Source organism: Geotrypetes seraphini, chromosome 13 (assembly GCF_902459505.1).
Source record: "Geotrypetes seraphini chromosome 13, aGeoSer1.1, whole genome shotgun sequence".
NCBI classification, from domain to species: Eukaryota; Metazoa; Chordata; class Amphibia; order Gymnophiona; family Dermophiidae; genus Geotrypetes; species Geotrypetes seraphini.
In genome coordinates this window covers 35,493,924-35,508,709 of record NC_047096.1, presented here as the reverse complement: position 1 = coordinate 35,508,709, position 14,786 = coordinate 35,493,924, and the positions used below count along the sequence as shown (strand labels likewise).

At 41.7% G+C, this 14,786-nt stretch overlaps 1 protein-coding gene across 2 annotated transcripts in view; it reads right to left on the bottom strand.

Moving 5' to 3' along the window:
* SORL1 (sortilin related receptor 1) overlaps positions 1-14,786 on the bottom strand; it is a 240,475-nt gene that overhangs the window by 160,009 nt on the left and 65,680 nt on the right. For both annotated transcript variants that reach the window (XM_033918566.1, XM_033918567.1), the window contains exons 9-10: positions 13,837-14,029; positions 4,521-4,638 (exon numbers count right to left, since the gene is read on the bottom strand). In XM_033918566.1, coding sequence (XP_033774457.1) covers positions 4,521-4,638; positions 13,837-14,029 — 311 coding nt within the window. The remainder of the gene's footprint in view (positions 1-4,520; positions 4,639-13,836; positions 14,030-14,786) is intronic.

Sequence of the window (14,786 nt, the reverse complement as noted above, 5' to 3'; positions counted from 1 at the left end):
AAAAGTTGTGTTAGTTTTTACATAATAATGAAATGCTTTACATGCATTTGCATTTTGCATCTCATTAGTCTGTTACCTGCAGTGACCTAAATATTACTGCATTCGGGCAAGGCAACCTGTGTTAGAGCACTTAAGTCACGTTTAAGGAGCTAGCAGCATGCGTTATTGCTCTAAAGCAACTTTATAACTCCCTCCACCTTTATTTCTTTTTCTGTCCTATTTTACTTCCCCTTATACTAAACTGCAGGAGAGGATGAAGGTATAGAGAAGTTAGATAAGGTCAGGTTTTGAGAAGCTGTTCTTTATTTTTTGGAGTTGCCAGAGATAGTAGAATGAGGAAGAGACCACTTGGGAGATATTGGTGGTAAGTGACAGGTTTGAGTTGAGAAGTATCCCTAAACTCTGTGCTTGGTCTTTTGCAGTTAAGATAAGGTTACACAGTTTAATTTATTTGATATACTGCAAATGTTAACACAAAAAGTTATATTACAGCAGTTTACAATATTAAAAGCAAGGGGGACATTTCTAAAATCAATGAACACACACACAAAAAAAACCCTAAACAGAAACAAGAGAAATAGAGAAAAGGAAAAATTTACAATATATTATAGGTAAGAAGAAAAAAAAAGGAAGGAAAACAAGAAGAGGGGGAAGTAAAAGCTTTCTCTTACCAAAATAAAATAGAATTATGAAGAGGTTATTTCATATGCTATTATAAGAGTGGGAAGGTGTAGGTGCAGTGTTCTTTGTGGATCCAAAGGAATTCCGTTTTAGAGGCATTTAGTTGTAGTTTGTTGATGGACATCCAGTTTTTGATTTCTGAGAGGCAGATGTGAAGGTTTGTGATTTGGGAGTTGCTGTTCTCTCCCAGTAGGAGATATAGTTGGATGTCATCAGCAAAGTAGTGAATCTTGATTTTGAATTTGTGAGTTATGGCCAGGACAGGTCTAATGTACAGATTAAATACTACTACTACTACTACTACTATTTATCATTTCTATAGCACTGAAAGGCATATGCAGCGCTGTACTTTTAACATTTGGACAGACAGGACATCTCAGGGTTGGGAAGATTCTGGTAGAGGAAATGATACAATGGGTATAGGTATCTGACAGCAGTTAGTGGGAGTTAAGAGTTGAAAGCAGTTTCAAAAAAAAGTGGGCTTTTAGCTTGGATTTGAATACTGGTAGAGAAGGAGCATGATGTATTGATTCAGGCAGCCTGTTACAGGCATAGGGCGCAGCAAGAAAGACGGGACAGAGTCTGGAGGAGAAGGGTACAGATAAGAGGGACTTACCCAATGAACAACGTTCACGGGGGAAGCATAGGGGGAGATAAGTGATGTGAGATACTTATGGGCTACAGAGTGAATGCAGTTGTAAGTCAGTAAGAGGAGTTTGAACTGTATTCAGAAATGGATAGGGAGCCAATGAAGTTACTTGAGAAGAGAGGTAATGTGAGAATAGTGGCTCTCACGGAATATGAGTCACACAGTTGAATTTTGAACGGATTGAAAGGGTAAGAGATGGATGTGCGGGAGGCCTGAGAGAAGTACGTTGCAGTTGTCTATGTATGAGGTGATGACAGCTTGGATAAGGGTTTTGGTGGTGTGTTCAGAGAGGAGAGGTTGGATTTTGGTAATATTATAGAGGAGGAAGCAACAGGTTTTGGCTGTTTGATCTGAACAGAAAGGGAGAAAGATGAGTTCACCCCGAGGTTACGAGCTGACGAGACAGGGAGGAGGAGAGTGTTGTCCACAGAAACAGAGAACGGCGAGATGGGGGAGGTGAGTTTAGGCAGAAAAATAGGGAGTTCAGTTTTAGTCATATTTAGTTTGAGATGGCAGTGAGACATCCAACGGTAATGTCGGATAGGCAAGCTGAGATTCAGGCCCGAGTTCCTGTAGAGAGAACTGGTGTGGAGAGGTAGATCTGGGAGTCATCGGCATAGAGGTGATATTGAAAACCATGGGAGGAGATCAGTGTACCGAGAGAACAGGTATAAAAGGAAATAGGAGAGCACCCAGGATGGAGCTTTGAGGTACACCAATAGACCGTGGGATGGCAGCAGAGTGGATAGTAGTGCCCCTTGAGGAACCCTATATTTGATTGTTTTGGTTTTGATAGGGTAGTGTCTAGCAGTACACTTGGGTTCTATTACTTAGAAAGGAAGTGAACCAATATAATGCAACATCTTGAATGCCAATTTTGAAGAGTCATGTAATGAAGAGAGGGAGGTCAATGGTGTTGAAGGCTGCTGCACCAAGATCCAGCAGCATTAGGAGGACATCATTTCCCTTATCCATAAGTTTCCAGCAGTTGATGATGTCGAGAAGGACAGATTTCGTATTATGGAATTTCCTGAATCCAGAATGTAAAGTGGATAGGGCTCCTTGCTTATCGAAGAAAGTGTAGTTGGTTTAGTACAGTTTTTTTCCAGGATCTTGGATATAAAGGGTAGGTTGGAGATAGGTCTAAAGTTGCTGGACACGCTAGAGTCTAGTGTGGGTTTTTTTTAGGATCAATCTAATGATTGCTGATTTCAATTTTGTGGGTACCGAGTCTGATTGTATGAAGGTGTTGATAAGAGGAAGGGTGGAGCTTACAAAAGCTTCTTTTGCAGCAACTAGGGGGTGAGGTGTGGTGGACAGGGGTCTAGGATGGAGCTGGAAGGGCAAATAGAGTTTAGTATCTTTGTGAGGCCATCAAATGAAGCAGTTTTGAAGTGGATTAGGTTTCCAGTTGCAGATTTAAGTATCCTGTCTGGTTTGTCAGGAGTTGGTGTTGGTAGTGTGACAGAGTCAAGTTGAGATCGTATTTTGTCAGCAAAGTCGTCAGAGAGCATTTCACTGTCAAATTCGGTGTTAAGGCTTTGGTTGTCTCCTTGCGATGCTGTGAATATGTTTTGTTAATTTAAAAATGTTAAAAAAAACCCAAAATAAACCCACCCCTTTTTAGCTTCTAGGAAAGCTTGTTTATATTCTTTATGAAGTTTCTTCCAGCTGGTTTTGTCATCGTTTAAGCCTAATTTATACCATTTTCTTTCTGCTTTCCTTAGTTCTCTTTTCTTGATTCTTAAGTTGTCAGTAAACCAGGGGGAAGAGAGTTTGCAAGGGCAGAATTTGATTTCTTTGACTGGTGCTAAATCTTTGTAGAGGGCTCTCACTTCAGTGTGCCAGTTCATAGTAGCCTCATCTCTGGACTTGGAGTTAGGTTTTAATGTTCCCGCTAGGTTGGAAAGGCCTGAGGCAAGATCCTCTAAGTCAACAGCGTTGTTGTATATTTTCTTGGGTTGGGTTTGCTTCCTGGTTGATGGTTGTTTAATCGAGTAGGTGTGGTTGAATGGGATCAGATGGTAATCAGACCAGGGTACTAGTTTGATGAGACTTTCTGAAGAACACACTATTTCATGATGCTAATCAACAATTAAAACAGAGCTACTTCTACTCAAGGAGCACTCCTTTCTTCTGAATCTGTGGTTGAACACAGACACATCCCATTACAACATGAATACTGTATGCCGAGTCAGGAAGTACACTTCATTCAGTTGGTAGATGTATAATGACCACTGCTACATCACACATGCTTTTATACACATGCAGGCTAGGCAATGGTCACAAACTGTTGTATGTATACATACATTTTATTCATAAGAAACATGCAGATAACTCCCCATGAGAAACCATGTGGCCCATGAGAAACCCCCCCCCCAATGTTTTCTTTTTCACAAATTTCAAGTAGGATACTGAAAACACACAAAACAAATAAAACCAATAAGAAGAGTAATCTCAAATGGGTTTTTACAAAACTGACCGTTGATGTCTAGGTAGAAGCCTGCACATATTGTCTGTAAGTGCACATGATTTCACAAAGATATTCAGGGGGAATGGATTTGCATAGGTTGGTATTAGCATACATAATTTTTGTGTTTTTCTTTTGCGGTATGGCAGAACTGTTATATCACATGTGTATCAATTATTTGGCTTTTTAATGTGGATACCATTATTCTGATTGACTATACGTACATAACCAACAAAACCAACCAATACATACAACAAAACCAACCAACATACATACATACATACATACATAACCAACAAAAGGGTGTATACACAAGACATATCTACTGGATACACAGGCAAAATGCTGGCCATTTTAATTATAACACTGTCTATTGGCTGGCCAAAATTATCAATATGAAACAAGCTGCCGTTTCCTTCAAAAAAAGTCATTGTAGAGGATGAAACAGAATGTTCTGATAAATAACATTGTGCATAGATCCATCTGCATTTAAAACTGCTGAGTTTATCTATGATAAATGCTTTGTTTATACATGCATTCGAAAAGTAACAACAAAAAGAGGACCAGTGATCAGAATCTGGAAGTTTTTGAGCACACATCTGATAGTTCCTTTTATGAGGATCATATTGTTTTCTTCCTCCTTATATGTTTGTGTGCATCAGTGGCACTGCAAGCAATCCTGAGAAGAGTTTTCCAATTAAGATTCTAGAGAGTACATACCAATAGCAATGATAAGCCCAGGGGCAGATTCTTTAGAGAGAATGGATCTTCCAAGGTATTGATAGCTCAGCAACTGGCTCAGCCTTTGAGATAGATGAAGAGAGCAGCCTTCAGAAACCTGCAATAGACAAATATATCCTTTATGAAATGAACATTAATTCAGTTTCCTTGCAATCTAAAAGTAAAGAAATCCCAGAAATATCTCAATTCTGGAAGTAATCACATTGAAACAAGTCATTTGTTTTCTTTTTTTTTTTTTTAAAATCATGTAAAAGCAAAAAACCATTAGCATTTTTAGCTTATAATAGCCTTCTTAAATCTTTGTGTCACATGCTAATGGTTAGGATATGATATACAGATGATCAAGTAGTTTACCTTTAACCTTTTCCTTTCGTGTGTCCCAGATGACGGGACATTCCAAAAATGACATAGACAGTGGATAAACAGTCTGTAAGGACTAATAAAGAGCCAGGAATACAAAATATTTGCATTTACAGACTTATTACTTATTTACATTATGTTTACAATAGCCATAAATGATAACGGTGAATAATACAAAACTTTGCTAAAATAATTATGATTGGAACCTGCGTAATGTAAAATTTATTACGATAGGAAAAGGTTAATGAGTGATCTCTGTAAACAGTAAAACCAGCTACACTTCTAGGTGGTGATATCCAATGGCACAAATGAAGAGAATATCTAAGCTCAATCAGAAAAACCTATAAAGCTTGTCCAAGCATGTGTAAATGTTCTCCTACACCTGCCACATTGATCTCCTAAGTATAATATATAAATTCAATCCAGATCCAAAATAGAGGAGAGAAAGTATGTGTGGTTAATTATCCTGTTGTCATCAGAAACAAGCAATTTATTCTCCTTTTTGATGGAGAAACCTATCGGTCATATAAGTGGGTACTCCAAAGTGCTGGCTACCAAAAAGCAAAATATAACCAGATCACCAAACAGGGAGATTTGACATAGCCCATCTTGCAATTATACCAGTCTGTGCATAACAAAAGGAGATGCAATCTGCTATCCAATTAGAAAGGGTTCATTTCATGTACTACCTCTCACGCAACATGCTGTGAGAATACTTATAAACAAAGCCCCTACATTCTTAGAAAGATATCTAATACCGTATGCCCCCATAAAATCTTTAAGATCTGAAGATAAATCTTTATTAGTAGTTCCTTCATTAAGATATATATATTCTAGGAGAGATAAGATCTTTTCTGTTATAGCCCCTCAAATTTGGAACTCACTCCCACTTAATATAAAAGAAGAAAAATTACTGAGCAAGTTTAAAAGTCTCCTAAAGAGTTGGTTATTTAAGGATGCTTTCTAATGGATTCATTCTAAGTTACAATAGACTAGGAAGATGATCTAGTAAAATCAAGCAGGTATTTGTTCCCCAACCTTTTGTGTCATTAGACCTTCCTTTTTTGGTTGTTATTTTTTTTTTTAATTGTATTTAAGCCAATTGTTGTTGGCCCCTATTTCCCTAAATGTATTATTGTAATTAGTATTAATTGTTATATTTGTTTGTTTTTTATTTTAACTTAACTCTTAACTTATGTAAATCGCATTGGATTTGAAATATGCGAGTAAATCAAAGAATTTAAATAAACTTGAAACATAAACTTGAATTTAACTAAAGCAACACCAGGGCCATTTGGTTAAAAAGAAATGGGAAGATGGGTAGATTGTTTCAAATAGAAGACAAGTGCTCTCTAAATGCCCTGTAACAGGGTTGCCCTCCCAACTACAGACTTCTGATCAGGAGAGTGTTTTCTTCTAGGCAGAACTGCCCCAGGAACAGTGGAGATCTCTGAAGCACTGAAGCTTCAAACTGAGGATAAAAACCCGAAAATAGCAAACCAAAATCAGAGCAGATCAAAGAGACACCTTCAAACTCACATGGAGAAAGAAAAACTGAGGAGATACAGCACAGCCTAGCAAGACAGGAGGCAGAGCCTAAAAATGTAGATGTCTTCTACACAATTTACACAAATTGTGCGTGTCTTGTGCACTTTTGTGAACATAGAGCCAGAGGACAAATATTAGCTAATGAACAAGGAAATCTGGTATCACCGCACCATTCTAATACATACGGGCTTGAAAGCTCATTAATTTTGTGTGTTAAAGTGATACCATCAAAAATATAATCTTCCAGATCAGTGCTAGAGCCTGTAAGACTTCAACAGCATCTTAAAGGGCTTTCCTTATTTGAGTAAATAGAATATTTAAATTCTAAAACATTACAAGTGGCTTAATGAAGTCTTCAATCAAAGCAAGTTCACTTGAATCTGATAACTAGAGACTGTACAGTGATGGAATTACTTGAAAGTGGTAAGAAAGGGAAGGGAAGTCGAAGCTGCTGGACACTGCAAGAGGGGGTGTAGAAGGAAAGAAGAGATATGCTGGGTACCATGGTAGGGGGACGAGGAAAAGAGACAAGGAGATGCTGGAATGGGGGGGAGAGGAGGAGGAGACATTATGGATGTGCATGGCATGGGGAAGAACTTTAAGACATACTAGGTTGAAGACATACAGCTGAAGATTCACCTTGAGCCAGCCCTGGAAATGTACTATCTCTCACGCAACATCCAAGCTGTGAGAATTGGAAACTAGATCTTGGGGTTAAGCAGCTTTGTGCGATTCTTTGTGACTAGAATTGAACATTCTCCAACTAATTTTGACACCTGATAGACTGCTCTTAAAAATAAGGAAATTGGATCTGCTTTGGTCAAAATCCAAGATGGTACAGAGAACTTGCCGAAATTCATCAAGCTTAATGAATATTATCCAATATCACTCATCCATGTTAGTACTAATTATACTGCTAGGTACCCCTCTGAATGTATTAAAAGTGACTTTGTAGTTCTGGGAGAAGAAGATGAAGCAGACAGATGCGCAGGTGGTATTCTCATCGATCCTCCCTGTCAAGGGTAAAGGCCAGGGCAGAGAAGCTCACATCCTGGAGATGAATGTACGGCTGCGTGCATGGTGTTGTCAAGAGTGTTTTGGCTTCCTGGATCATGGGATGATTTTCTAATGGATACTGAGCAGGGATGGTGTGCATCTATCAAAGAAGGGAAGTGGTGCTAATCTACTGAAGAGGGCTTTAAAATAGAATCATTGAGGCAGGATGATCAAAGCCTCCCGGTGAGTATAAGCTCTCGGGTAAATGAATTACTAAATATCTCTACATAAATAAGACAAAGGGGGCAATGTGTGAAAAACAGTATATACTAATGCTCTAAGTAAGAGAAACAGGGTTCTAGATCTAGAGGCTGTGATGGAAAAGGCTGAGTTGGATTTTGTGGCAATCACAGAGACATGGTTCATGGAGAACCATGACTGGGATATAATTATACTGGGCTATAATCTGTTCAGGAAAGACAGGGTAGGAAGAAAAAGAAGGAGAGTGGCATTATATGTTAAAGATCATATCAAAGCCACACAATTGCAGGATCTGCAGGGTAAGGAAGAGACACTATAGGTCAATCTGGAAAGAGGGAATGGAAATTGTATTTATATTGGTGTGATATACAGGCTTCCTTCACAGACAGAAGTGGACAGATTTAATAGTAGAAATTCAGAATATACCTGTGAAAGGGGAAGTATTTCTAATAGGTGACTTTAACTTGCCAGATGTTAATTGGGGTATCCCTACTGCGGGGTCCTCTAGAAGTAAGGAGATCCTGGATTCTCCACAAGGAGAACAGTTCCAGCAGTTGGAAATGGAACCCGCGTGGGATGGGGCCATATTGGACTTAGTGCTTACAAACAGGGAAAGTTTTTCTGATATTACAGTGGGTGATCATCTGGCATCCATAGATCACCGCATGGTGCATTTTAATATTAAGACAGGTGTAGAGCGCGCTCATTCAAAAGTAAAGGTTCTGTGGCAAGTAAATTAATGGAAACGCTTTTACAGGACCCTATATACCAATATATTTTTTTTGTTATTTTTTCTTTTATATCACATTAGCAAGAAACGCTGCACACTTAAGATAAGTTATATTATGCATAGCCAAATTGATGACCCCAATGGGAGGTTTCTTATTCTAGTAGGTGAACTATGGGGCAAACCTTTAATTTTGTGCAATATTTATGCCCCTAACACTTACTCTCATGCTTTCTTTACTTCAGTGGTGGGTCATTTGGTACCCCTCATGCCTCAACCGATTATCATGGGAGGCGATTTTAATTTTGTTGCACACCCCCAGTGGGATCGTAGGCCGGCCAAGCCAGTGCCAAAGGGCCACTTCACTAGAGGGGTACACTTCCTTATTAAGGAGTTGGGATTGTTGGACTCTTGGCGTACGCTACACCCCACTGAACTTGATTTTTCTTTCTACTCTCACCCTCACTCGTCTCATTCTCGCATCGACTACTTCCTCATCTCAGCCTCTCTATTCCTGAACCTATCGGCAACGAGCCTCTTACCACCACTTGTATTTGATCATGCTCTGCTAAGCCTTGACTTACATTTCGGGTCTCAGGCCGCGGGCCGTATCTGGCGGATGTCCCCATTCTTTTACGAGGATGCGGAGTTTCGAGAATTCTTTCAAAAACGGTGGGAGGAGTTCCATAATACTAATTCAGTAACAGATGTGGACCCCGTTGTCTACTGGGAGGCGGCTAAAGCGGTCATGCGAGGTCACATACTGGCTTACACGGCGTCCCTGAATAAAAAGCGGGACGGGGAACTCTTGGCTCTGTCGCGGGATCTTGCCAGCTTTCGCTCTCTTCATATTTCTCGTCTGGACGAAGCCTCCAAACAGGCCATGTGTGACGTCAAGAAAATAATTAACCTCCTTTTAGATCAAAGGGCCAATCGTAATATATACTGTTACAAATACAAACTCTACCGCTGGGGGGATAAAACGGGGAGATTGCTGGCTAACTTGGTGCGCCCACACAAAACCCGTCACACCATTACTTCCATTAAAGATAATCGAGGAATCACGCATGTCACTCACTCGGCCGTCATGGAGCAGTTTGTGCAATTCTACACTGACCTCTACGCCGCGCAACCTTATGACGAGACTACCAGTGATCGTTTTTTTCAGGGCCTCTGTCTACCCACCCTGACGGACAATCTGCTATCAAAAAGCTCAAGCTGGCCAAAACTCCGGGCCCAGATGGCTTTGGCCCCGAATTCTATAAGTTATTGAATCTCCCGGCTCTAGCTTCCCTACAACAATACTTTATGGGACTCCGCAGCGTTACTCCCCCAGAGAATCGCATAACAGGGCGCACGTTATTATTCTCTCTAAGCCCGGGCGCCCACTTGACGCTTTGGGGTCTTACCGCCCCATCTCCCTTCTTAACCAGGATGTAAAACTTTTGGCTAGTATCTTGGCGTCACGTCTCAATAAATTCTTGCCCACACTCATCCACGAAGACCAAGTCGGTTTTGTACCTGGCAGGCACGCGTCCATGAATCTCCTACGGGTCCTTGCAGTGCTACAACACCCTCGCGCCGCTTCTGACAAGGCGCTCATCACTAGCCTGGATGTAGAAAAAGCGTTTGATATGGTCTCTTGGCCCCACCTCTTCCGGACGCTTGGCCGATTCGGGATCAGGGGGACTTTATCGCTTGGTTGTCGGCTCTGTACCATCACCCCACGTCCCAACTTTTGGTGAACGGTGGACTCTCTAACCCCTTCCCTCTAGGACGGGGCACACGTCAAGGCTGCCCGCTCTCGCCCCTCCTCTTTCTTCTCTCGCTCGAACCTTTGGCAGCTCGAATTCGTCAGGATGCAGGGTTGGAGGGTCTCCGGGTGGGCTCCAACGAATTTCGCATTAGTATGTTCGCGGATGACATGCTCTTATATGTTAATAATGCAGACCAGACAATGCCCGCCCTGATGTCCCTCATTCGTGCATATGGTGTCTTTTCTGGTTTGAAAATTAATTTTGAAAAAACGGAGGCTCTTTCGTTAGGGGGCTCACAGACAGAGCCCTGGTGTAGGGGTCTTGGCGTAGGTATTGCCCCGGGAAAGTTGAAGTATCTAGGTATCATGCTTTATAGAGACCCGCACAAGTTGTACGAGGCTAATATATCTGCTACCATAGGACGGATCAAAACTCTCTGTCTTAAATGGCAATCGCTGCCTCTTTCGCTTTTGGGGCGTGTGGCCTTGGTTAAAATGGTGATGTTTCCGAAATTGCTCTACCCACTGCAAACTATACCTGTCTGGATTTTCCGTGCGGACGAACGCGCCTATCAGTCCATCATTTGCTCCTTCGTGTGGAAGGGGAGGAGGGCACGTATTAACTCAATTAAACTAACCCAGAGTCGGGATTGGGGAGCCTGGGCCTGCCATCCCTGCGTATCTATAACGTTGCCGCGCTCCTTCGCTGGATTCATGAGCAACTGATTTCTTTGCGCCGCTATTCCCCTGAATCTTTACTAGAGGAATGCTGCTTGCCCTGGTCCTTTTCCTCCTTTATCCATGGAATGGGGGAGGGAGCGCGCAGCCTCGCACCACTATTTTGCCTTTCCTCCTTCCTTTCAGACGGGCATGGCGTTGGTGGCGAGATCTTCAGAATAGGTCGCCTACTGTATCCCCGTTTCTCTCTCTTCTATGGAATCCTAACTTTGTCTCCGGAGTGGGGGGCTGGCGGGACTGAGAGATCGCACCGCCCGCACCACGACTGTGGGGGATGTTTTGGCTTTGGGGGGGGGGGGGGGAGAATTCCCTTCCTTTGCACAAATGCGGACGGCATGGCATCTGCCTCCTGCTCATATGTACACTTATTTGCAAATTCATCACTATTTCCATTCCTTGGTACGTGCTCATGGGGATAGCTGGAGATGTGGCCCTTTGGATTTGGTTTTTCTCGCCACCCCTACTGCTTCTAACAAGATTTCTACATGGTATAAGGCGGGGAGAGATCATTTAGGAGAGGGATGCCTTCGTGTCTTGGGGGGTGAGTGGTCCACAGAGCTTGGCATGCAGGTTTCCATAGATGACATCAGGCTCCTATTTCAAACACTTTACTTGCATTAGAAGGCCTCGGGCCTACAAGAAACACAATACAAAATATTACATCAGTCCTATATCACTAGAGCTAGGGGCTATCATATGGGCTTATGGCGTGATGACACATGCTCTAAATGCACATCCCACAGGGGTGACTATGACCATTCATTCTTTACTTGCTCCAAACTGCACTTCTGGAGTCCGGTGCAGCTCTACTTAGCAAATGTCCTGCAGCGTACCGTGCCCTGGAACCCTCCCGCACTGTTACTGGGAGATATCACGGATTTCAATCAGCAAGGCCTGGATTTTTCTGCTCAAAAATACCTCCTACACGCGCTCCTTGTGGGCAAACAACTCATCTTGAAGTATTGGGCTTCTGAGGAGGTACCGACATATCGCATGTGGACAGCGCGGATGCAACTCCAGGCGCGGTTTGAACTGGACATCTATGCGTCCCGACCCCAGCCCCATTGGAAACTCTATTGCTCCCTTTGGAGGAAATCTCTAGATCAGGTTGCTTAGCCACTCTGTAGAGTTGGCTCCTGCATTGCATGTGTACGTCTCCAATAATTCTGTATTTTATTGTTTACATCATGTACTCTTCTCTCTGTTATAGTGCTGCAGGTCACAAGTTAGAGTATTTGCATATTTCAGTCTTGCTTATTTGAGTACCATTCATTTCTTGCTCAGGTGACTCGTGTCAACAAGAACAATGCAGTGTAAATGTGTGTCTGTTGGGCTGTTTGAGGTGTGTTTGGTGGTTTGATTGATTTGACTGGGGTGTGCATGATGTGTGGTTGTGATGAATCATTTGGGGATCCTTGCTGTTGCAGTTCTCTCTAATTAGAAATTATAGGCAGGGGATGCTGGACAGCACACTGTTCTCTCTTATCGCTAGTTATTTGATATTTGCCGTGGTGTTGGGCCTCCTTCTCATACAAAGTCACCTGTTTATGTTTATGCTTGTTTGGATGTGCGAATTGATCTGTTGATCTGAGGTTTAGTATCCCATGTTCATTGCTCTGTTTTCTTATACATCTGTACTGCTTTTACTTTGTATTGTAGATGGCAGTGGCTGTCCACGTGTTTCTTGTCTTAATAAACATGATATTTAAAAAAAAAAAAAAAAAAAGATAAGTTATATTTCTTGCTAATGGTATGAAAGAAAAAAATAAGAATTTTGTTAAACACAAATAGGAGAAGGAGGTCAGTTAGGTCAGTGATTGAAACGATGAACTGCTAAGACTTGGGACTGGATTTAAGTACCCCCAACCCAAGTAGGTTTCTCTCCTAAAATACCCTACTGTGGGATTTTTTTTTCTGTATTTGTGGACAGACTTAAAGATCTCAATATGTATACCAAAATCTGCAACAGAGTAGACACCCCTGATGGTGTGAATAACATGAGGAAGGACCTAGCGAAGTTTAAAGAATTGTCTGAAATTTGGCAGCTAAGATTTAATGCTAAGAAATGCAAGGTCATGCATTTGGGCTGCGAAAAAACCCAATATATATATATATTTAATTTCACACACATCTGGGGGAGGATGGGGTGGTAGGATGGGGGCGGTGGTGGTAGTTATATATTTGCTTTGTTTTATTCCTTGATGAAAATGTATTGGAAGGGACAGGGGAATTTATTCTTTATGCATTGTTATTGATTATGAATATAAGTGTTTAACCTGATGATTATTGTATAAATATGGTTCTGCACTTTTGTTGGTCTTAAAAATCAATAAAGATTTTTAAAAAACCATACTTTGGAGGAAAGGCGGGAGAAGAGAGATACTATAGAGACGTTTAAATACCAATATGGCATAAATGCGCATGAAACGAGTCTCTTTCATTTGAAAGGAAGCTCCAGAATGAGAGGTCATGTGCTCAGAAGTAATATAAGGAAGTATTGTTTCATAGAAAGGGTGGTAGATGCATGGAACAGTCTCCCAGTAGAGGTGGTAGAGACAGACTGTTTGAATTCAAGAAAGCGTGGGACAGGCATGTGGGATCTCTTAGGGAGAGGAGAAGATAGTGGATGCTGCGGATGGGCAGACTGGATATGTCATTTTCCCCTCAAAATTTTCTAAAAAATATCTAAATAAATTTAATGCAAAAGACCATGCACTTGGGATTTGGGACAGTTACTTCAGTTCATCCACATGTTTGAAGAGACTCTTAAGGGTATTCAAGAATAGAAGCCCCCTACCTCACATAACACATACAGTAGTCCAACTTTGTAAAAGTACTTACCAGGTAAATATTTTTTTCACTTAATTTTATATCTTTGTAGGCAAGAATTAGAATATTACCCATCTCACCTCACAATTTATTTTTTCTCCATATCTATTGGTGGCAGGAGCCTGAAGAAATTCCCAAGTTCCTCCTTTGTCAAAGGTGATGACAGATCTCATATTTCCATGGCCAAAGGTTCCATTTATCAGGGTAGCAATATATACACCCCTCACACCTTCTACTCTGTGAAAGTCAGCAGTAGCTTCTCTAGCAAAGATCCTGTAAGAATAAGTCCAGGAATGATTTAGTTCCTTACATTACCATATACTACTGAGGAATCATTTCTGTTTCAGTTTCCTCCTGCCCATGCAGACAGCACTACTTAATTGATACATCAGAGATTAAGAAGGCAAAGGTTGAGCTATAAAGCACAGTTACTTACCGTAACAGGTGTTATCCAGGGACAGCAGGCAGATATTCTTGACTGATGGGTGACGGCACCGACGGAGCCCCGGTACGGACAATTTTAGAGTGATTGCACTCTAAGAACTTTAGAAAGTTCTAGCTAGGCCGCACCGCGCGTGCGCGAGTGCCTTCCCGCCCGACAGAGGCGCGCGGTCCCCAGTTAGGATAAGCCAGCTAAGAAGCCAACCCGGGGAGGAGGGAGGGACGCAAGAATATCTGCCTGCTGTCCCTGGATAACACCTGTTACGGTAAGTAACTGTGCTTTATCCCAGGACAAGCAGGCAGCATATTCTTGACTGATGGGTGACCTCCAAGCTAACAAAAAGAGGGATGGAGGGAAGGTTGGCCATTAGGAAAACAAATTTTGCAAAACCGATTGGCCGAAATGTCCATCCCGTCTGGAGAATGCATCCAGACAATAATGAGATGTAAAAGTATGGACTGAGGACCAAGTGGCAGCCTTGCAGATTTCCTCAATAGGAGTGGAACGGAGGAAAGCTACAGACGCTGCCATAGCTCTAATTTTGTGGCCTGTGACCGAACCTTCCAATGTCAGGCCGGACTGAGCATA